The sequence below is a fragment of the Pleurodeles waltl genome, chromosome 1_1, assembly GCF_031143425.1.
Source record: "Pleurodeles waltl isolate 20211129_DDA chromosome 1_1, aPleWal1.hap1.20221129, whole genome shotgun sequence".
Taxonomy (NCBI): Eukaryota; Metazoa; Chordata; class Amphibia; order Caudata; family Salamandridae; genus Pleurodeles; species Pleurodeles waltl.
This window is the reverse complement of record NC_090436.1, coordinates 56,372,103-56,394,360: the sequence shown is the minus strand read 5'-3', so window position 1 is coordinate 56,394,360 and position 22,258 is coordinate 56,372,103. Positions and strand designations below refer to the sequence as shown.

Here is a 22,258-nt window from a genome sequence, read left to right as displayed (position 1 = left end):
TGGTGCTCCTGGAAACCAATGCTGGTCATCAGACAATTATAAATTATGTATATCATATGATATGTCCCACCACCTTAGAACTGAATGAGCAAGTACACTGGATGGTCAGAGTGAAGATACATCAAATGAGGTTTGGTTCGGCTGGCCCTGCATGACTGTCTGACGATCTGCATCACTCAGGGAGAAAGGAAAAGCATGAAAGAGGATCAAAAATGTAGACAAGACAGTTGAAGCAAACATTTTTATTTCAAGTCTTTTTCAATTAGAACAGTGAAATCATAAAGTTGCACATCACAAACATGGAAAATAAGATCTGGAGGTGAATTATTTAATGCTATTCTGCACTGCACCACTGATAGCTCCTTGAAAGAGCGGTGAAAAGAACTGCTCTTTGAGGTAGGTTCTTGTGAGAGCTCCATCTCTTCTTATAGCAGAAAATCCAGTCTCCCTCCATAGCCTACATGTCCTTGGGGTGACAGCAGAGGATGCTTCTCTCAACAGAGCTATCTCTGTTATAGACTAAGGAACAGCACAGACAGCAGCAGAACAGGAAGTGAGGTGCAAGCTGCATTTTGTGCATAAAGACACCATTACAGTCCCAAAGATTTCAAAATTATATCCATCGTATGGACTATTAAAACTATTAAATAATATTTGCTACTTCATAATTCCATTTTATTCTGATACTCAAAATGGGTGTGCTTGTGTATTTAAAAATAGATTGTTAACATTTTTTAACTTCATGCAATGTCAAAACTCGCTTAGGATGTTGAGTCCAGGATTTGTTTCTCAAGTGTGCTCAAGCCCAGAGCATCCTGAGTAAGGTGGCCGTAAGTCTTGCCAAACTGGTACTTGTAACCTGTGGGCAAAAAATGGAAATCATCAGACTATTTGTGCAAAATGGAATAGAAGCTACTACCAATATTTGATGAATACATGGTCTTCCAAAAGTAAGGTCCTAACTTTGTTTATTAGTAGGCAAAATACACTTTTGTTACCTCTTGAAAGATCCTCGTTAACAAAACATCGACTATTACATGACAGCATCTGCCATCAGAGGTCTTACCACACTATAGAAATCAGCCGTAAGGTACTTAGGCCCTGATTTAGAGTTTGGCAGGAGGGTACTCCATTGCAACGGTGGCCTCATTTGGAGTGAGGCAGAGCTACAGTATGCCACCAACAGAGACTTCTCTGTGTCTGCCGCTGACATACACCCCGATGGCTGAGTAAGGGCAGTAAGTGGTTTGGCCATTTGACCATTCACCCGCCCTATTTAGAGTGAGTGGTCAAAGGGCCAGTTATCACTGTCCATTACACCAGGTAAAGTCTGCTTTAAATGGCAGATAAAAGTACAACTCCCACGGTGTGGAGGTCACTAGTTTTTTTATTTTCAAAAAACAAAATTTTGCTTTGGGATTTTTAAAAAAATAAAAAAAACTGGTTAACATTTTTTTACAGACGGTACCGTTATGTTCACAGAGCTGTCTGTCAAACTTTTAATTCACTGGCAAGAACTAGTGCGATGCTGGTTACTGCCAATTTAAAGGGAGATGTCTGCTGAGCTGCCAAATTCGGAGGACATGTGGTGCATCAGAGTGACGGAATGGAGTAAAGACGTCCTCTGCAATTTAAGTTGGCCCTAAGTCAGGCTGATTTACCACGCGGGGTAAACTCTTCTCCAAGTCACCTATATTTCTTACACCAAAGAAAACTCCCTCCTGATCTGATCATACTTAGTTTTACCTACAAATGAAACCCACTGTATGGTGGTTTCCTTGATCTCCTGTTGGACCACAATGTATGCGATTTGTAAGATGAAGTTTTGGAATCAGAACGCCAGGTCTCAGGGAGGACAAGGTCCCTCTTATTTTGCTAGAGAATTAAACAGGTGAATAAAGTATACCCAGCCTGGAGTGGTGGCACCCACTTGTGAGAACTTCCTTTTTCATAGACCTTTCAATAAGCAGTTACTTGTGTTACCAGTCTCTTTAGTCCAATCATTCAGGACAGATTGATAATTTTGCCAATATCTTCATCTGTAATATGAACCGGATCTTGATACAGAGTAGCAGAAACGTCCACCTCTTGGTGCTGATTATGAATGTCTGCAGATGCTAACACAGGGTTTAGCAGGGGAAGGACTCATGATGTTTTTGAAACACACTGATGGAACATTGTGGTCTAAACAAGAGAGCACTTGAGTCTCAGACTTGGGCTGTCTGGGCTGAAAATTATAAATGTGTCTTTGGGGACAGCTTGCAAAGGAAGTCTAAAAAAGCATTATCATCTTTATATCAGACTTAGACAGACATCCATGTCTCTTACAAATGTTTGGAAACAGCATTTAAGGATAGGCCACCCCAGTATAACTTGTAAGAAGTTGTGAACCACGCTCTTCTGTTTTCAAACTAGTGATCATTAGAGAACTGAGCTGAGTCTCAACACAAATATATGACATGGTCCTAGCTTTGTATCACCGGGTATGCCACTGCATCTCCCTAGCCTTCAGTGAGGCATAGGGGGAGCAAATAATGATGTATTTTACTTAACACATCTGAACAAACACATATACCCAGCTAATTAAAAATGCATTAAATTCTGCAGAAGCAACATAGGCAATGACGTGGTAGTCACTTAACACCTCTGAACTTTTATCTTATATTCAGGGTGACATCTTTACAAAACAAATGATGGGACTTTGCAGTGAGACATCTCTATCCACCAAACCCTATGATCTGTGTCTTGGCATTTAACTAGATTGAATGGTCTTTCTTCCAAACCTCAAAGTACTAAAACCATTGTGTCCACTGGGGCAGTTTGACATTACTAAAATTTGGAGTACCGCCACAGTACTAATTGTGAGGTAAAACGGCTTCACTTTACTGTTAAATAAGACAAGGCTGCCTGACAGCACCCCTCAAGTCAAAGGGTAATTAATTATTGCAAAGTATGAAAGTGTGACCTTGTGGCACCAAGCTCTGAGAACTGAGGTGGACCACTGAAGATCATGCTTCAAATCCCAAAAAGGTCCTGAGACCCTGGAACAGTATGGGACGAGCCAACACAGTGATGCAGACAAGTCTAGACAAAGTATCACAGCGGATACAAGATGGGAAACAACCCCAATTCAAATAAAAATGGAGAAGAAACACGCAGGCTGGAAAGAACATGAGAGGGGGTCACGGAAGATAATTATGGCTTTCTGTGCTGCTGTTCTTCCCTCCAGAACCCAAGAGTTCCCAAGCTGGTGGCAAAGGAAACAAAGGGTATAAAAGAGTAATAGCAGAGGCAAGGAAGGACATCAGTGTGTGGTGTGCTTGGGCACAATTCCTTTGGTGAAAAGTCCTACAATCCTTATCTTCAGATGATCTTCGGCTTAAGAATTTGTATCCTTGAAGGCCACAAACAATTCTGTCATTATTTCTAAATTTTATTTTGTACATTTTTATGGTAATGAAAGTGTTTAATGCTTGGCATAGTATCTCTGAATTCTGCTCTGAACTCGGCCTTAGGGTTTGTGGTTTACTTTCTGTTTTAACTTTGCCAAACTCCCTGACAAATGTGCCTGGCTATCATTAAAGGGGCCTTTTACATATAAGCAATATCATGATGATAGTGAGGCCTATTTAAAAGATCATTTTGCACTTGTGTAAATCTACAGATGTAAATATATTTTTGCAGTCTTTAGTAAATTTAGTAAACTTAATTTTGAATACATTATTTAATTCATTTAAATATGTTAAATTAAATTACAATTATATTTTTAAAGATTTACTTTAAAAAAAACCATCTAAAGTAAAATGTTTACATTTACTTGATATGTATCAAAAAAAGTATAAAATAATTTAAATGGATTTAATTATAAAAACAAATAAAGTTACAGTTAAAGCAAAATGATAATTAAAATATTTTAGCATTAAATATTTACTATACATATATATAAAGATATGTATCGGATTATTTTAACATTAAAAATGTGTACATATGAATTGAATTAATTTATTTTAGCATTAATTCTTATGGGATGATATGTATTGAAGTTCTAGTGGTTGGTCATGTGTTCCACTGGACTTACTTCAGGTTCCAGCTGGAGTAATTTACTACTATATATGTCGTTTTTGTGTTCAGTAACTTTAGAAGTCCAGCTGAGTTGTGACCACCAGAGTTATAGAAGAAACAATAATATGCCCTCATATAACAAGAAACAAATCAATGTGTGAATAACTGCTCCTTGAGCACAGACAGCAGGTGTGACGACATTACTGTCACACAGGTACAGGATGCAACGATACAGGACGAGAGCAAGACAGAAGTGAAGGTGTCAGCACTGGTTTCCTTGGAAAAACCTACGCTGTCATTGCATTTACCTGTGCATGGGAACTTTATTGTTGCAAGAGCTGAATGCAGCATTTTCAGGACTCACTGGAAGCCCACCAGGTACAGAGAGACCCGGCAGAGGACACACTAGCATCAGTACCACCATCCCCAGAATCCCCAATGCAGCATCCTGATGCAGAGGACCAATGAGGGATCCCACGGGAAGTAAAGGGTGCAGCCTAGTCTTCCCCTGGGAGTCTTCGTGCAACAGGGGTCAGCCAAGGACAGGATAGGTTGTTTGGTGGGCAGGGGCAGGGTTCGGGGGGGTTATAAAGAGCCAGGAGAGGTGAGACCAACCACTTCCTGACTCAACATGGCACCATCGAGTTTGGGGTCAAAGTTTGTCACTGGCTGCGGCATCTTTAACGGAGTGAGCACTGCGGGTGGCAACGAGGCTGCATTTATGGCAGAAATATTGCAGACAGAGGCTGTGCGAAATGCTTTGCGCAAACTGGGCACTGTGGGCCGCGCTGACCTTCTTCGGGCCAGACTCCTGGAAGATGCTTGAATGGGGATGTGTCGGCTGCCGTGCACGGCATCACGCCATGTCGCAGCCGAGATCGCGGCCTGTTCCCCGCCAAGAGTCAAGGCATCTGGTAAGCGGGGTGGGGCGGGGAGAGGCCAGAGCTTGTTGCCAGCAGCAATGGAAGCAAAGAAGGTGGCGGGAAGCATCAGAGCCTCCCTGCACCTGACAGGCAGGCCACGTTAAACAGCAGCCTGCCTGTAATGAAGGGGATTGCGGCGGCGTGGCCTGGGCATATACACGGCGAGACACTAAAAGAGGCTGGGGGGACCCTGGATTACAGTGGGAACAGGAGAGGTGAGGCCAAGGTCACATACTCACACTAGCAGGGGACATTGGACATAAGTACTAGAAGGAGGTTCACAGAGTTATGAGGAAGCAGGAGCTCATGCGGCTCAAGCATCCAGTGGTGCAGTGGTTGATTGCTGCAGCCAGGCGGTGGAAAGAATGACAAGGCCACCAGGTGAGGCTGACAGACAACAGGAAGTACCAACGTGGTGCATGAGAGCCCCCAGATGTTGGCCCGAAGGTATAGGGGGGTCTATGTTGACCCTCCCTACACCAAGGGGAAATACCACAACGTCCGAGCTGAATCACCCCCGATGGGGGACACATCTGGGTCTATGGCACATGGGGGCAAGAGTTCAGATTGTGTCATGCATGTCGGGCACACAGAGGGAGGTGAATTGCAGCTGGATTAGGATGAGGCGAGTGATGAGTGGGAGGAAGGTACACTGTGTGATGAGGACGATGTGAGCATGCCTGTGGTGCAGGATGCCAGGAAAGGTGTGGCAACGGAGAAGGCAGTTGGTGTTTTTCAGAAGTCAAGAGCGGGCAATGGAGGCCTCACTGGTCAGAGGAAGGATGCTTGCAATAGACAATGCAGAGACAAACCAGACCCTGGTCCAGCACTGTCAAGTAAGAAAGAATGGTGGGCTGACGGGGATACACCGAGTGGTGGGTTTACCAAAACAAAAAAGTATCTAAATCCGTGGGAGTGTGGGAACGGATGACTGAGGATGCTGCTGCAAATTTTAAATTTGCAAAAGGAGGTAAGAAGGATAGTGACTCATCTAGCGGTAAAGGGTCTGAGGACACAGGAGTACAGACAGACTCTGGGAAAGGAAAAGATGTTAAGGCAAAAGATAACAAGGAGAGTGGGGGGCAAAAACGTATGCCCTACATCGGCTTGGCAATGCCACTCATCTATCGGATAAGACAAAGAACTGTGCATGGAAGCATGAATGAGTGGATGTTTTTTAACTTTTACATAGGTATATTGAAGCTAAAGAGATCAAAAGAGGAGGAGTGGGAGCTGGTGTGGGGCTCATGGGTTCCCATTAATATGGAGAACTGAACTTCATCGTTCTTGATATACGCTAGCATATATTGTGAGAAATATGCGGACAGAGCCCTTGAATTATTTAAGTACATGGACATTATAAGGAAAATACAAATGCATTTTGGGAGTTATGCTTTGCTCAGTTATGATGAAGAGTTCAGGGCCAGGGTGTGAGCCTGGAAAAACCTTGGGGTCATGTTGACTCTGGATGCAGTGGATGTCGACCTCGTAATTTACAGCCTCGACTCATACAGCAAGTAGCCTTCCGATCACTCAAAAGCCCTTACACCCCTGTACCACTCAGCAAGGGGTGGGTACTCTATCTCGATCAACAGGTAACAATGCAGGGGCCTGCTGGAACTTCAACAAAGAATCCTGCTCTACACATCCCTATAGGTTCAAACATGACTGTTCAGAGTGTGGGGGAAGCATCCAGTCACACAGCGATTTACGTTGGCCAGCCCCTCAGAACAATGGAGGGCATCTAAAGGGAGGGGGCAGCAAGTTTATTCTGGAGCAAAGGGCACGTGCAGCAACTAAGCTTGGGATCTTATTGCCATGGCTGTCACAATACCTAGACGAAGAGTCAGCGTTGAGATTGGAATGGGGTTTTCGGGAGAGTTTTTGAGTTGGCTATCAAGGTCCCAGGGGACAGAGGTGGGCTGACAATTTGCGGTCGGCCACGTCTGCACCAGAGGCACTGGTAGCCAAGCTACAGGAAGAGCTTGTGGATGGCAGAATTGCAGGCCCTTTCTATGACTGGCCTCTGGAGAACCTGATAATATCCCCGCTGGGGGTGGTGCCCAAAAAGACGGAGAGTGAATCCCGACTGATTCACCATCTGTTGTGGCCAGAAGGTGCTTCTGTGAACGAGCTTATTGTGGCTGAAGACACAAAGGTGGAGTAAGCCTCAATGGATGATGCAATCAGGTTGATCTGGGATGCGGTTGTGGAGTGGAATTGGCGAAGTGACATTAGGTCAGCTTTTCGGCTGCTGCTGATACATCTAGAATACTTTCCACTTCTGGGCATGTAATTTGGGGGCACCATTTATGTGGACTGAGTTTTTCCCATGGGATGTGCTATTTCTTGGGCTTTGTTCGCAACATTCAGCACTTTTCTGCAGTGGTTCTTCATTAAATGGAAGGGACACTGATTGGTGCTACATTCTCTGGACAATTTCATTTTTCTTGGCAAAGAGGGGTCTGAGGATTTCTAGAGGGATCTCAGGCAATTCGAGGCTATGGCAGCTGAGATGGGTGTTCCTTTGGAACAGAGAAAACAGAAGGCCCTAGCAAAGTATTGACATTCTTGGGCATTGAAGTTGACACAGTGAACATGGGAGGGAGACTGCCTTGAGCGAAAGTTCAGGAGATTTAGAGTTTTTTGGAGGAGGTCATTGGCGTATGGCGACTTGAGTTGAGGAAAGTATTGCAGTTGTTTGGTCTCCTGAATTTTGCATGCAGGGTAGTGTGGAGAGGGTGGACTTTTTGCAGAAGATTGGGCATGGCCATGTCTGGAGCTGTTTTACCGCATCATCAGGTGAGGATTTCCATGGCGGTGAATAGTGTTCCTTTTTGGATGACTTAAATGGCATGTCTATGCTGTTTTGGGGAGAGGACACAGTCTGGGAGGTCCACATTTTTTCTGATGCAGCAGGGGCTTTGGGATTTGGCCTTCTCCAGGATGGGAGATGGTGTGAGGAGCAGTGGCCGCCACACTGGTTTCAGTGGGGCCTGAGCATAGCTTTTCTGGAGTTTTTCCCCCTTTTGGTGGCGTTGGCTGTCTGGGGAGGTGAGCTGGCAAACAGGACAGTAATGTTTAATGTGGACAATATGACCATGTTGGAGCTGCTGAAGAGACAGAGGGAGAGGGATTTGAGGGTTCTCTGTCTGTTGCATTGCTTCATGCTCTTATGTTTACAGTTGAACATTGTCCTTAAGGCTAAGCATGTTCCTGGGGTGAACAACTCCATAGCTGATTTCTTGTCTCAGTCATAGTTGCACCAATTCCACAGCCTTACACCGGGAGCAGAGAAGGTCCAGACTCCCTTTCCTGCAGAAATTTGGGCGAGCGGGCGGAGTCATTACGCTGGTGGAGCTACCTTTAACAAAGTCTACCAGGAGGAGTTTTCGCCTGGCCTGGAATTAATTTGAGAACTTTGAAGGGCATCTGGGCAGGCCGCTGAGTCAGAAGCAGAGTTACACGGAAGGTCGAACATTACATTTTGTTATGTTCCTAGTTGTTAAAAGTTTGTCGCCTATGACAATAGTGGGCAATTTGGCAGGTGTGTCTTTTTATGGGAAGTTGTAGTGGGGGTTTGATCCTGCGAAGGATGACGTTGTGGGAGGATTTTGAAAGGTTTGGGCAGGGCGATGGGCGCTAAAGGAAGGGGTTTGACAGAAGCAATCATGTTCAAATGGCTCATGGGGATTCTCACACAATAGCCCAAGTGCTTGATTGATAAATATGAGGTGGCTTTGTTCAAGTTGTGCATGGTTTGGATGTTTTTGGGTGCATTTAGGATGTCCCAATTGTTCAGAACGGGGCATGAATCTGGGGTACGGCATGAAGAGATATGTTTGGAGCAGAGGCAAGTGGAGACCTGGCTGAGAAAATCCAAGATGGATCATGCTGGCAGAGACAAATGGGTATGGATGCGGGAGGGTGGTTGTGATGATGCGTGTCCAGTGAGAGAATGGAGCAGGTTAATAAGATGGCCAGGGTGCAGGCACAAGGATGTTTTTTTGCCATGAGGATGGGGCCAGGGTCACAGCATCTCAGCTGCGGGCAGGTTTGTGCATGGCCTTGAAGAAGGAGCAGCAACAGTGGCTGCACGATTGGGATGGGATTGGGCTCAGATGCACAGGAGAGGTAGGTGAAGGTCAAGGTGTTGTGAGAGGTATGTGAGGGAATGCAAGTTGATTCCTAGATGGGTGGGTGCCGGGGGAGATGCGGAGTGACACACAGGATGTTTGGAGAAAGGAAGTGAGAAAGAGATTGAGAATGAAAGGGGTGATCGAGTGAAAGGTGTAAAGGAATGAGTGGGAGTGAAAGCTAAGGGTCAAGGGAGAATGGTGGGGATTTACATTTAAAGTGTTGTTTAATGTTATTATAACAATGTTAATATGTTTCAATTATATGCAATTGTGTCCTAATTAAAAGGCCTTTTACACTTTACTCTGTGTACTGGTGTATAATTGTTTCACGATGAGCATGTCCCTAAACCCTGCGCCATTTCTTTATGACACCTTCCCTGATTGGTTGGCTGTCATGGTGTGTCTTGCTCATTGGTGTGGGCTGCCCTACTTCTGATTATTTATGAGTGATGTCAGTGGGTGATCAGCCATATGCTCTACCCACAACCTGTATCCATCAAACACTAGCACCAACAAAGGAAACAAGCATTGGCAAAGCAATGGAAAATCAAAGAACGGCACTGACAGGTCGGGCAAGGACAACGCTTTCGTTATCCTTCACACTACTGTGGTGTTCATGGTCCTCCCTCAAAGGTCAGTTTTTTCATATGGTTTACATTTATTCACCTGACTCGGAACTAGGCTGCACCATACATACATTTTCTTAAGAAACTTTGGGCCACATTTACAAAAAAGGGGTGCATCAGTACTGATGCACCACTTTTCATGCTTCGCCCTTGCCCCACCTAACGGCACCATGTGTGCACCGTATTTATAATATGGCCCACCATGGCGATCGTTAAAACAATAGCGTCAAATTTGTTGATGCTATTGTGGAGCTTTGCTACACTAGCGTCAAAAATGTTGACGCTAGTGTATCAGTGTGCAAGGAGGCCCATTGATTTCCATGGGTGCGTCATTTTAACGCCTGCTCTGAGGAGGCGTTAAAAAATTATGCCAAAAAACGGCGCAGTAAAATCTTGTAGATTTCAATGTGCCATTTTTGCGGGCCTCCTAATGTCGGAACGCCCCACCTTGCATACATTATGCCTGACGCAGGCATAATGTGGCGTAAGGGGTTACAAAGTGGCGCAATACACGCATTGTGCCACTTTGCAAATATGGCGCAGTGAAAACTGCCTCCTTGAGCCACATTAGCATTACAAAAATGACACTAATGTGGCATAAGAAGGCAATAGGCCCTTGTAAATCTGGCCCTCTGGGGCCAGATGTAGCAAGCAGTTTTGCCCATTCTGTGTCTATGGGAAAATGTGTTTGTATATATGGCCCCTGATTCTTGCAAAGTTCTACAATCATTACTGTAAAACTAATGCACAGACATTCAGAGGTCGAAGTGTACGGGATCTGATGGGAACGATGTGCCCAAGTTTTTCTAATCCTCTCATACTTTTTATTTTAAAAAAAAACGTCCCTGCATGGTTAATGCCACCTTGAGTTGTCCCAGGATGAAATAGAAAGGAGAAAGTTTCCTGCACTGAGAAGGAAGAACAGCGATAGACAACTTTTGTTCATTTTAGCTAGGTGCCCGATTCCAGCACTAACTGTCCCCCTCCCCCACGCACCCCACTTTCTCATTATTCTTACGCTCACAGTCCCCCTACTTTTTTAAACACTTTAACCGAGTCCTGAATACATTAATTCCGTAATTCCTTTTCAAGTTACTTTGTGTTGTCTTGTACTTACATTTATATAGCGCTTACTACCCGTAACGAAGTGTTCAAGCACTTTACGCCGGCACAGCACGTTCTTCATAATTTAGATAAAGGAATCGAGTTACATCGTCAATATCATTGTAAAGTTAAAAACAGTGCTTTAAATGGGCCGGTACTCTCCGGTACTGGGTACCGGCACTTTTTTATTTTGAGAGGAAGAGTACCGGCATATCTCAAGAAAAACGTAATACTTTGAATTTGAGAGTACCGGCACTTCTCAGAAACAAGCAGGCACTCTAGCACAGAGTACCTGCACTTCTATTTTTCCATTTAAAGCACTGGTTAAAATCCCTTTCCCAGTACAAGAGGTGTAACATTTTTTATTTAAATTGTGTGAAACATTTTCAAATGATTAATGATGTTTTCTATTTTAGTTCTTTATCATGTGGCTTCCATCATATCTTTTAGTTTTAACGATCAAAGGGCCATATGTACAAACACTTTTTCCCATAGACACAGAATGGGGAAAAACCTTTGCTACATCTGGCCCAAAGAGTGTAAGGTGAATCTCCGGCGTTGATTATTCGATGTTTTGGACAACAGCGGCATCTACTGTTCTTAAAGTAAACAGCACCTCATATTATACTAACCTGCAAGGAGCCTTGCTGGATGAAACATAAAGGCCCGTATTTATACTTTTTTTTGCGCCGCATTTGCGCCGCTTTTTGACGCAAAACGGCGCAAACCTACAAAATACAATGGTATTTTGCAAGTTTGCGCCGTTTTTGCGTCAAAAAACGACGCAAATGCGGCGCAAAAAAGTATAAATACGGGCCAAAATGCATTAATATGTATAACTATGTGCTCTGTCTGCTCCCAACATGACCCACACGCAGGTAGTGAGTGGACAAAAGGATGTGACTGTTGCCCTTCCATTCGACAGAGAGAAATGTGAATGTTCTGGTAATGTTAATCAATCAATCATTTGTAGAGCGCTACTTATCACTTGGGAGGTCTCAAGGCGCTGATGGGGGAGGTGGGTCAGTCGAAGAGCCAAGTCTTGAGGTCCTTCCTGAACTGAGCCAGCGAGGGGGACTGCCGGAGGTGAAGCGGCAGCGTGTTCCAGGTCTGCGCGACGAGGTAGGAGAAGGATCTTTCTCCAGCCGTGTTCTTCCAGATGCTAGGGATGGTGGCGAGGGCCAGTTCAGCAGAGTGAAGTTGCCTTGGTGGTGAGTGGAAGGAAAGGTGGTGGTTGAGGTAGGCAGGTCCGATGTTGTGAGGGACCTTGTAAGCGTGTGTCAGGAGTTTGAAAGTGATACATTTGTTGATGATGAGCCAGTGCAGGTCTCTCAGGTGGGCGGAGATGTGGCTGTGGCAGGGGATGTCCAGGATGAGTCTGGCTGTGGCGTTCTGTATTCTCTGGAGTCTTGTTTGAAGTTTCCTGTTGATGCCGGCATAGAGTGCATTGCGTAGTCGAGTTTACTGCGGACGAGTGCGTGGGTGACTGTTCTTCTTGCATCTATGGGGATCCACTTGAAAATCTTTCAGAGAAGGCGGAAAGTGTGGAAGCACGAGGATGAGATGCGTTGACCTGGGGGGCCATAGACAGCGAGGAGTCGAGAATGATGCTGAGGTTGCGTGCGTGGTCGTTCGGGTGATGGTGCAGTTCTGAGAGCAGTGGGCCACCAGGAGTCATCTCAGTCAGTGGGGGTGGGGCCCAGGATGAGGATCTCCATCTTATCTGAGTTCAGCTTGAGGCAGCTGTCTTTCAACTAGTCAGCGACTTCCTTCATTCTGTTGTGAAAGGTGCTTTTGGCTGTCGATGGTTCGTCGGTGAAGGAGAGAATTAGCTGTGTGTCATTGGTGTATGAGACGATGCTCAGCCCGTGGTGACTGACGATCTTGGCGAGCGGGGTCATGTAGACAATGTCTCTCTCTGTAGATAGTGATTGGACACCAGGGTATGATGTCAATCTTCAGTTAGAGATTGATCGCAACACTGATTATTTCTCTATATCTATATTCTGGAACACCACGCTCTAACTGTTGGTCATCAGTTGTGTAGAGAGTGTCTTCAATGCCATGATTGTTTCTTCCTGATGGAGATGACTAGACACCTCAATGTGACTGTTGATCTTCAGCGGGACAGAGACCTCAAAACTGGACTAAGGGGGTTATTCCAACTTTGGAGGAAGTGGTAATCCGTCCCAAAAGTGACGGTAAAGTGACGGATATACCACCAGCCGTATTACGAGTCCATTATATCCTATGGAACTCGTAATACGTCTGGTGGTAAATCCGTCACATTTGGGACGGATTACCACCTCCTCCAAAGTTGGAATAACCCCCTATATCTCTCCCTGAATGTAGTGATTGGACTCTACAATGGAATTGTTTGCCATCAGTTTTACAGACAGAGATTGAGGGCCTGATTTAGATCTTGGCGGTAACAGTCCTGCAGCCACTTTTTGGATGGAAAACCCATCCGCCGTCTCTAAGGTCCTCCCGCCCTAATCAGATGTTGGCCACCGTTCTCACCTTGGAAGGTACGATGTGCCTTACCCTTAAGGCAACTGTGGCAGGGAAACCTCCACACCTGAGTTGGTGGATTGGAAGGGAAGTGAGGTAAATCCTAACTTTTTTCCTGTTTTCACTTCCGTTTTTGACTGCACCAGACTGGACAAGACCTGCCATTGCTGCTGCCACTGGACCATGATGGAAACATGACCCCATCATCACCGGACGCAAAGGTAAGCATTGCATATTACTTGTGTACGTTGTTTGGCCACTTCACATTAGCTCAGGACAAGTGCAGTAATATACATGGCTCAGTAATGTTTTAAAAAACAACTTGTGACATGCACCTGTCTGTAAAACATCTGTGTCAGACATTAATGGAGACACAGCTGTAGATTACAAAAAATCAATGACATACACAATTGTTTTGACATAAGTAATCATTACCAAATGAATGCTTGCACCTGTGAAAATAACATCACAAGTGAAAACTATGTCCATGTTTGCGCTTTGCAATGGGAACTGTAAGTGTATTATAGTGTTGCCATTTGTGTATTTGAGTCAGTGTGCATAAATGCCTCTGGAACAACAATTCCATTCCATAGACACAATGAATTGTACTGTAATACACAATGTGGGACAGCCTGTGTGCAAGTTGAGTTTCTGTCATTATACATGTCCTCTTTCTCTCATGTGTAGTATTTTTGGCAAAGTGACTCATATGTGACAGGGACAATTGTTTGGATGGTACAACTACCCCTGGCTGTGTTGCCCTTCACTTGTCTACTGCCTATAGTCCAGGGGTTTCCTCCTCATGTATGGGCACCTGTTAAGCACATATCTGGCACCTCACAGCTTTGTCTTGGAGGGGTGTGAGTGGATTGGCTGTCTGAGGTAGAGGGAGCTTGATTGGGTGAAGTGGTTGTGGCTGTATGTGTGCCACTTGCATGTGTGTCTAATGCTGTTGTGTAGGGCTGGTTGTCTGTTATGTTGCTGTGTGCAACATGTGCAACATTCTGGTGAGTGTGGTTGCTTGGTTGTGGTCATTGCTGTGATGCATGTAGTTGTGCTTTTGTGTGAGTGCGTTTTTGTAGATGAGTGTGTAAATATGTTGCAAGTTATGGTTGTGTTGTATGGGGTGTTGCATCAATAATATGTGTATGTTGTGTTTTGGGATGTATTACATTGTGCCCTTTGCTGCTTGTACGTATTGTGTTGTGGTGGAATGGCAAATTATCATGGTGTGTATGTAGTGTGCTGCGTAATGTGTAATGCAGGTGGACATACATGAGTAAAGTATATGGGGTAAGTGTTACATCCTTTTTTGTCCTGGCCACTGCCATTGTACAATTTACATTGGCTCCCGCTATGGACTCCCTCCATCAGCAATCTGCTGCCAGAACACCATCTGCAGAACTGTAACATCGAAATATTGTTGGTGGGAGCCTGATGGTTAGAAAGAGCACTCCATCGCTGTCGGCGGTTCAGGCAAAAAACATCTAAATACGGTGGTCCGAACTCCATCTGCTTGAAGGACTACATGGAGTGCATGGGATCGCTAGTGGGATGGCAGTAATTCCGTCAAGACCTAAATCAGACCCCAAGTCATTCTCTGATGGTGGTGACCGGGCACCACAATGTGATTGTGGCTCTATTAGAAGAGCAACCTCAACACCCTGATTATATGTTTCCCTGACTGAAGTGATTAGACACCACAATGGAAATGCTGGCCATCGGTTGGATAGAGAGAGACCTCAACACTGTGATTATGTCTCTCTGGCTCTCTCTCTCATGGTGGTAATTGACCACCAGGATGTGGCAGTTGGTCGTAAGTTGGATGGACAGAGACTTCAACACTCTGATTATGTCTTTTTCTGATGGTAGTAATTGGATACAAATATGTGACTGTTGGCCTTTGTTTTGCTAGAGAGATACCTCAATGTCCTGATTATGTCTCACTTTCATTGGGTAGTGTTTGGACACCTGGATGTAGCTAAACCTTAACACATTGGTTATGACTCTCTAAGATGGTAGATGATTTAGGATGTGGTGTTTCACGGAGACCTCAACATCCTGATTATGGACAATTATTGGACAACACCATATCATTATTGGCCTCCTGTTTAAGAGAGACCTTAACAGCCTAATTATGTCTTTGATGGTGGTAATGACACCAGGATGTGATTGTTAGCCCTCCGCTGGAGACAGATGTCAATATCCTGATATTGTCTCATCACAGGGTAAGGTGTAGCTTTCTGACACATTCACAGGTTTATTAGCTTAAGTCAGGTAATACGTCAAAATCCATGGGTGAATGTATGGGAATGCACATTTTCCACCAAAGAAATATCTCCTAATTTGAAATGTAACTGCAGAGAGCTGGATTCTGGTTGCAGTACTCTCTCCCCAACTTTGTTTCTTGGTTTTTAGATGCAACTTTGACTGAAGTGCACTGGGCTCCTATAAACCAGATCCCCAATGCCAGAGTTCTTTCCCTAAAACTAGACACCTGGTGACTTGATCCCCAAGTGACCAGGCCCTTAACCCCTTCTACAAGTCCCTAGTAAATGGAACCCCTGGTACCTAGGGTACGGGTACTGGAGAGGGCCCCTCAGAGCTGCAGCACAACTTGTACAAGAACATGTTTAACCAAGTTCCTCCATAAATTGAATGTTCTATTGTCTGAAATTTTCACTAATATGTAGTTTGTTCCTTGAGGATGGAAGTAGATGATACCTTGTAAGAAGTTTCTTCCTGAGAAAAGAAGTTTAGACGAGGTGGATCAAAGGAGCCACAGATGAGACGGAAGAGGAAAAGTTACTGTTATGAAAATGTCCTGTTTGAGGTAGATGTTATAACATTTAGGTTATCAATTAGAGCTACTATTGGTTGAATCATAACCACCCCATGTACTGACCAATCATAAACTTTTTGAAGATTAGTATAACAACCTGGGTAGGATTTTCTACAGGCAGACTCTAGGGAGGGAGAGGAGATTGTGTGTTCAAGAGTTCCTGTTGATGGTTCGAGTCATACTAGCAGTGTGGGGTTAGCACTCGATAGGCCTGATCTTCTGAATATATACCTGATGGTGTCCCTTTGCTGAAGTAGACTGCATTTTGTTGTTCTATGGGTAATGTATAAAATCGTAATGATATTGTAGTGTGGTCGGGTATATGTATCCTTTGCGCATTTGCTTGCAGCATTGAGCCTTTGTGCACTTTGCTCTAGATGCATTTTATTCAGCTTTGTACTGTTATTTTTCAAATAGCCAATTCTACAGTCTTGTTTTATTTTTGATATCACACTGTTTAGCCTACTTCAGCGCTGGAGTTCTCAATAACACATTCTTGCTCACTCTGGGCTCCAGTCAAGGATACAGTCTGGTACATTGCCGATAGACGTGGTAGGAGTTTAGTCTTTGGATACATTCTTGCGTAGGGACATTTTGTGATCACACTGACATGTTAGTTATAAAAACACTTCCTTGTCCTAATACACGCAAGAGGGAGATTCCGGCCAGAGAACCACAACTAGACGCTGACTGCCTCGTTGCAGATGCTGAACCTGATCACAGGCCTTTGCTCAGGTATGAGGGTTGATGGTTTCCAGGGGAATCTGAAAGGCAAGCTAAGAGCTTAACATGCTGTGCTTGAAATATAACCTATTGAGAGAGAATAGAATCTATTAACACCATGATAGCGTTGTTTTTATGTTTCACTCTCATAGTGACTATTTCAATCCTACTGTGTTGTATGGTTCTGGTTATTGCGGCTCACGCCTTACTATCTAAAATGCAGTCGTTTTATTAAAAACAATCTATAAAACTCAAACTGCCTTTGTCATTTGTATATGAGATCATACTGTAAATGAGAGAGCTGGTTTGGATCTGAGTGACCACGACTTCCCTGAGAAGTTCCACAGATGTCATGCGCTCGGCTGCCCAATCATCCCTTCCCCATGGGAGAGATGAGGCACTGCTAGTTAGCCGGAGCAAAAACGGATTTAGGGTGACAGAGGTACTTCCAAGTGGGTCAGACTCAGTCCCCCACACCAGGAACGATCCTGCTACCTAGAAATCCAGTAGTCTAATTTAGGATAATGAGAGCCCACGCGACAATATATGTGTCTCTTTGCTTTGCAAGTACCAGCTGCAACGTATAATTTGATTGCTGCATATTAATAATGATTGCTTATAATAGCCTGAGATAGTATGTTTTTTCCAAAATGTGGCTTTCTAAATTCTTTTACATGAAGCCCAACATGTTGATGCTAATATGTGGTTAGTGAAGATATTAACTTCAAATGCTCAAGATTTATATTGACACTCTTTGATTGTTTGTACCAATGCATACTTTGCCATTGTTACCTATTCTGGTGTTGCTAATCAGTGTTATTATTTTGGAGATTATCAGCTTGATTGTTTCGATTAAACTCCGATATATAAGGCGTTCTAATCAGCCACTATTCATTTTACATGCTTATCACTTGTGTTAGAGAGTTATTTTCGTGACACTAACATTGTTAATTTAGGGTAATAAATTCATAATTCTTCTTAATAAACTGGTGTCATCATTGACTAAGGTTCAGAATTCTACATTTGTTATTTAATGTTGAAAATTGCATTACTCATTGATGACATCCTCTCAGTCCTATGTTGCGTCGATCCATTGACCTCTTGCACAAAATCCACTATCCAGTTTAAGTAATAGCTTGGATTTCGTAGCGCTGCAGCATCTGCCAGTCCCTACAACTATGTCCTTCGTTCATGTGTGTGGGATAGGAGTAGAATGTCTATGCATATGTATGTTAGTCACATATGTGTGTGAAGTAATGTGACAATTGCCTCATTGGCTTCCATTTTCAAAGGGGTCAAATCAGTGGTATTTAAAATGGTGAGAAAGAGAGTGAGAGAAAGACAATCAAGACTGCCCATGAGAATAGAATTGGAGAGTCCTTTCAAACATTCCAAGGATCTTTGTAGATGGCCACAGTGAAGAGGGACTTTCCTGCTTTCCTTTTGTGACTCTTTATTCTCTGGTAGGGGGACTCCTGATGGTTAATAGGTAGCTGAGTAGGGCAGCCCACCTATCTTTTTTTTCCTGAACTTTATTTAAGATTTTCCATAAAGTAAAAAGTAGCAACGTCAAAACAAAGGAAGACGCAACAACAAGCCATGACATCATTTTGCATAGTGCAGCCCAGTAAGGAAAAAATAGGAACTCCTGAAGGTGGAGGAGGAAAAGATCAAAAAAGCATCAAATAACCCCAAAAAGGTAATATAGGACACAAAGATAAAAGGAGCTGTGCATACAGTAAATAATAAAGTAGATGAAACCTGAGGACGCGAGTCAATCAAGTCAGCCCACTTATCTTAAATAACCTTGTTTTGGGTTTCAACTGAGAGGAGTCTTCCAGCTCCTTCCCTCGTCACTGCTCACACTTTTCTCACACACTATGGGGGTTATTCCAACTTTGGAGGAGTGTTAATCCGTCCCAAAAGTGACGGTAAAGTAACGGATATACCACCAGCCGTATTACGAGTTCCATAGGATATAATGGACTCGTAATACGGCTGGTGGTAAATCCGTCACTTTTCCGTCACTTTTGGGACGGATTAACACCTCCTCCAAAGTTGGAATAACCCCCTATGTCTGGACCAGTCTGCATGGAAATTATAAAGTTGCATGACTTGCCAGAACTGATCACAGAAGTAAAGTATTGAAATGCATAAAGTCTGTCTGAAACTTGGATATAAAAATATGACGAAAACATGCAGACAGTTTGCCAAGGATTTCTTATCAGAAACCTGGGCCCCCACACCGGTGGTGACCAGAAGAATCTGCTTAGATTCAGTATTACGGTACTGACTGCCAGCTCCCCTTGCCAGGCTGGCGACCATAAACTGGGGAAGATGTAACTAGACTGTCCGAAGGTGCATCCTGCAACCAACTTCAAGGGAGAGAGATGACTGACTGCTCAGGAGGGGCACTAAAAAGTGCCCTTGCACACAGAAAAGGCTGTTTTGAAGATGAGAAGACTGCAATGGATTCAGCCATAGAAAGCAAGCAAAAAGTCTTGTGACATGAGGTACAACCACCACCAAGACACAGAGCATGAGATCTAGGGGCAGGACATGTCTCCGCCGCAGTATCCACAGTGACCATTTGCAAGCAAAGGTTTCCTGTTATTCCACCATAGGCGAGTTCCATTGGGAAAAGCAGCACCAGAAATTGCTGAAGTACAACAACATGCTATGACTGACTGATGTGTTCAGACTTTGAAGAACCTACAAGTACCAATGAAAAGTCAAGACAGTCTTGAAGAGGGCCACTAGGGATGAGTACCTGTTTGTTTGGGCTAGGCACTACAGTCCCAGGAACACTCAAGCAACAGGATCTGCGTGACTGCAAACTCCACTGCCTCCAGGGCACACTAAGCAGACTGGTGCTGACGCTGCTGCTACTTAACAGATGGTTGCAGGTGCCAGCTGTCCTTGTGCGCTTCATAAGTTGGTCCAGACTGAGAGCCAAGCCTCACTGCACAGAAGACCATCCACTCCACCTGGATAAGCTTCAATCCAACAGACAGCAACATAGCAGGCACAGTCAAATCATTTAAAGAGACTGAACAACTTTACCCAGACCAGATATTGTGACTTTGACCCCTCAATGAGTGGGTAGTGTGCAGAAAGGAATAACTTTGTGTGGGAATAAACAGCAGGATCTGTTCCTCCACCTTATATCACTGAGATCTCCCTCACATGACCATGATTCAAGACATTTTACATTGAGTGTCTATCCCTGTAACCCCTATTTGTACTTTTTCCATTAGTACCAAGGAATGGCGTTTGTCTATTACTTGTAGTAAATCTAATCGAGTGTAGAACAGTGGAATAAAATACCTTTCTTCTGATAAACCTAGTACTGGCCGGACATTGATGCTATTAAACGTTATTTGTTGCGTATTGAGTTCTGAGTCTCTAACCCCACACCACCTCTCTGAAAAAGCCTTCAACGGCTTTACCATGATCCACTGAGAGTCAAGTCCTAAAGCGGTGTAGTTAGTGCTGAGTTCTCATTTCAGTAGTAGCACTAACCCCACGACACCACTAGTAGCTGGCCCTGAATCTCACGGTCTGGGCCCAGTAACACCTGATGGGTCGGACACTCCTGAAATGGTTCCCACATAATGGCTCATTCTGCAGCACACATTGAAGGAGCAAATCGCCATTAAAGATTATTTTTGTGCAGAACAATCTGCACAAAAACAATCTCCCTTGCAATCTAGCCATCCTTGCACCATGGCACAAGAGTGGTTGTGTTGGATCTAGGCAGCTAATTTAGTGCCGGCACGGGGGGATACACAGGGAATGACGGAGCACAGCACTGCTAAATGTGGCACAACGCTGCGCTCCGTCTTTTCCTAGTAAATGAGGCCCATAGTCTTTAAAATTTAACAACTGCTTCAATTCTAATTATGTTGATGCCACTGAACTTTCACAATCACGTCTTGTTCAGAATTGGGTTAGTCATTAGTTACAAATTAATTTTGGTTGCAACCCAATGATGAATATTTGAGTATGCTCTGGTTTGAAACAAACAACTATCCTTAGCTTCCAGACAGAAAGAGGAAATTACAGGAATAATGCTCTACTCGTTGCAGATGAGAATAAAGACAGTGACCAAATATAACTTCTCTAAAGTGGGTAAATTAGGTATATCATTTCAATGATTCATTGGTTTGTGTATGACGCAATTTTGTTGCACCATGCAGATTATTCCCTGAATAAGCACCTCTGTCTGTTAGAGCCCTGATTACAGCCTTGGTGCTAATTCTGTTTTAGGTGAAAACTCAAGTTAGGAGTTAGCTGCCCATGAGCTAATTGAAGTTTTGCTATTTGCCCTTGTGCAAATTACCTTTCCCCTTCTATTTCCACAAAAAAGTTAAGAAAGTAGAGCCTTTCGAGAGTCTTATTGGCAAATAATACAACAATTTGATCTGTGCATTTTGAAACATGTAGCAGTGTTCCACACTCGACAGGAAATTTGCACATAAATAGCACATGTGCAAACAGCACATCAGCATACAGTATAGAGATTCTTAGGCCCATTTTTATACTTTTTTTTTGTGCCGCATTTGCGTTATTTATTTTACGCAAATGCAGTGCAAACTTAACTCCATATTTATATTTTGATGCTAGACAAGTCTAGTGTCAAAATATTGGACTTTGCACTATTCTTTGGATTTGGATGCATGAACCTACCTTGCGTCAATGAGATGCAAGGTATGTGTTCCCATCCAAAAAATTGTACTATCCCCCTAGTGCCATATTTACCCCCGTGCTAAAATGACGCACGGGTGGGAGGCAGGGCTAAATAATGGTGCTAAGCTTCCTTAGCACCATTATTTAACACCTGGGTCAGACCAGGCTTTAGGGGACATGTGGACCCATTTCCATGGTTAAACACCATGGAATGGGTCCACAGGTGCCCTCACCAAGCGTCAGTAACACCCCCATCCACACCAGAGGGACACCAAAGGAGGGGGGACCCAATCCCAGGTAAGTAGGGTAAGTATTGGTAAGTATGTTTATTGTTTTTGAAAGTGCCATCGGGAACCCTAACTTGGGGCCCCCTGCATGGCACAGGGTGCAGTGGCCATGCCCAGGGGACACTTGTCCCCTGTGCTGGCCATTAGGGTGGTGGTCATGACTCCTGTCGTTTTGAGACAGGAATCATGTTTTTGGTGGTTGTGTGCCAGGAAATGGCGCTAGTCTAGTTAGAGGCATTTTTTTTGTCTCTAACCAGGCTAGCGTCATTTTTTGGAGCACAACCTCCTCCTTCTCTACCGCCCCCCTCACCCGGCTAGTGTCATTTTCGTTGACGCTAGCCCAAGCCAGCTT

General features: G+C 44.1%; 1 protein-coding gene across 1 annotated transcript in view; it reads right to left on the bottom strand.

Annotated features, from left to right (window-relative positions):
- Nucleotides 1-227: 227 nt before the first annotated feature.
- The window catches only part of CIMIP2B (ciliary microtubule inner protein 2B), a 64,285-nt gene continuing 42,254 nt past the window's right edge, over nt 228-22,258 (bottom strand). Inside the window, exon 6 of the mRNA XM_069212025.1 lies at nt 228-859. Within this exon, the coding sequence (XP_069068126.1) occupies nt 762-859 (98 nt within the window). The 3' untranslated portion in view covers nt 228-761. The remainder of the gene's footprint in view (nt 860-22,258) is intronic.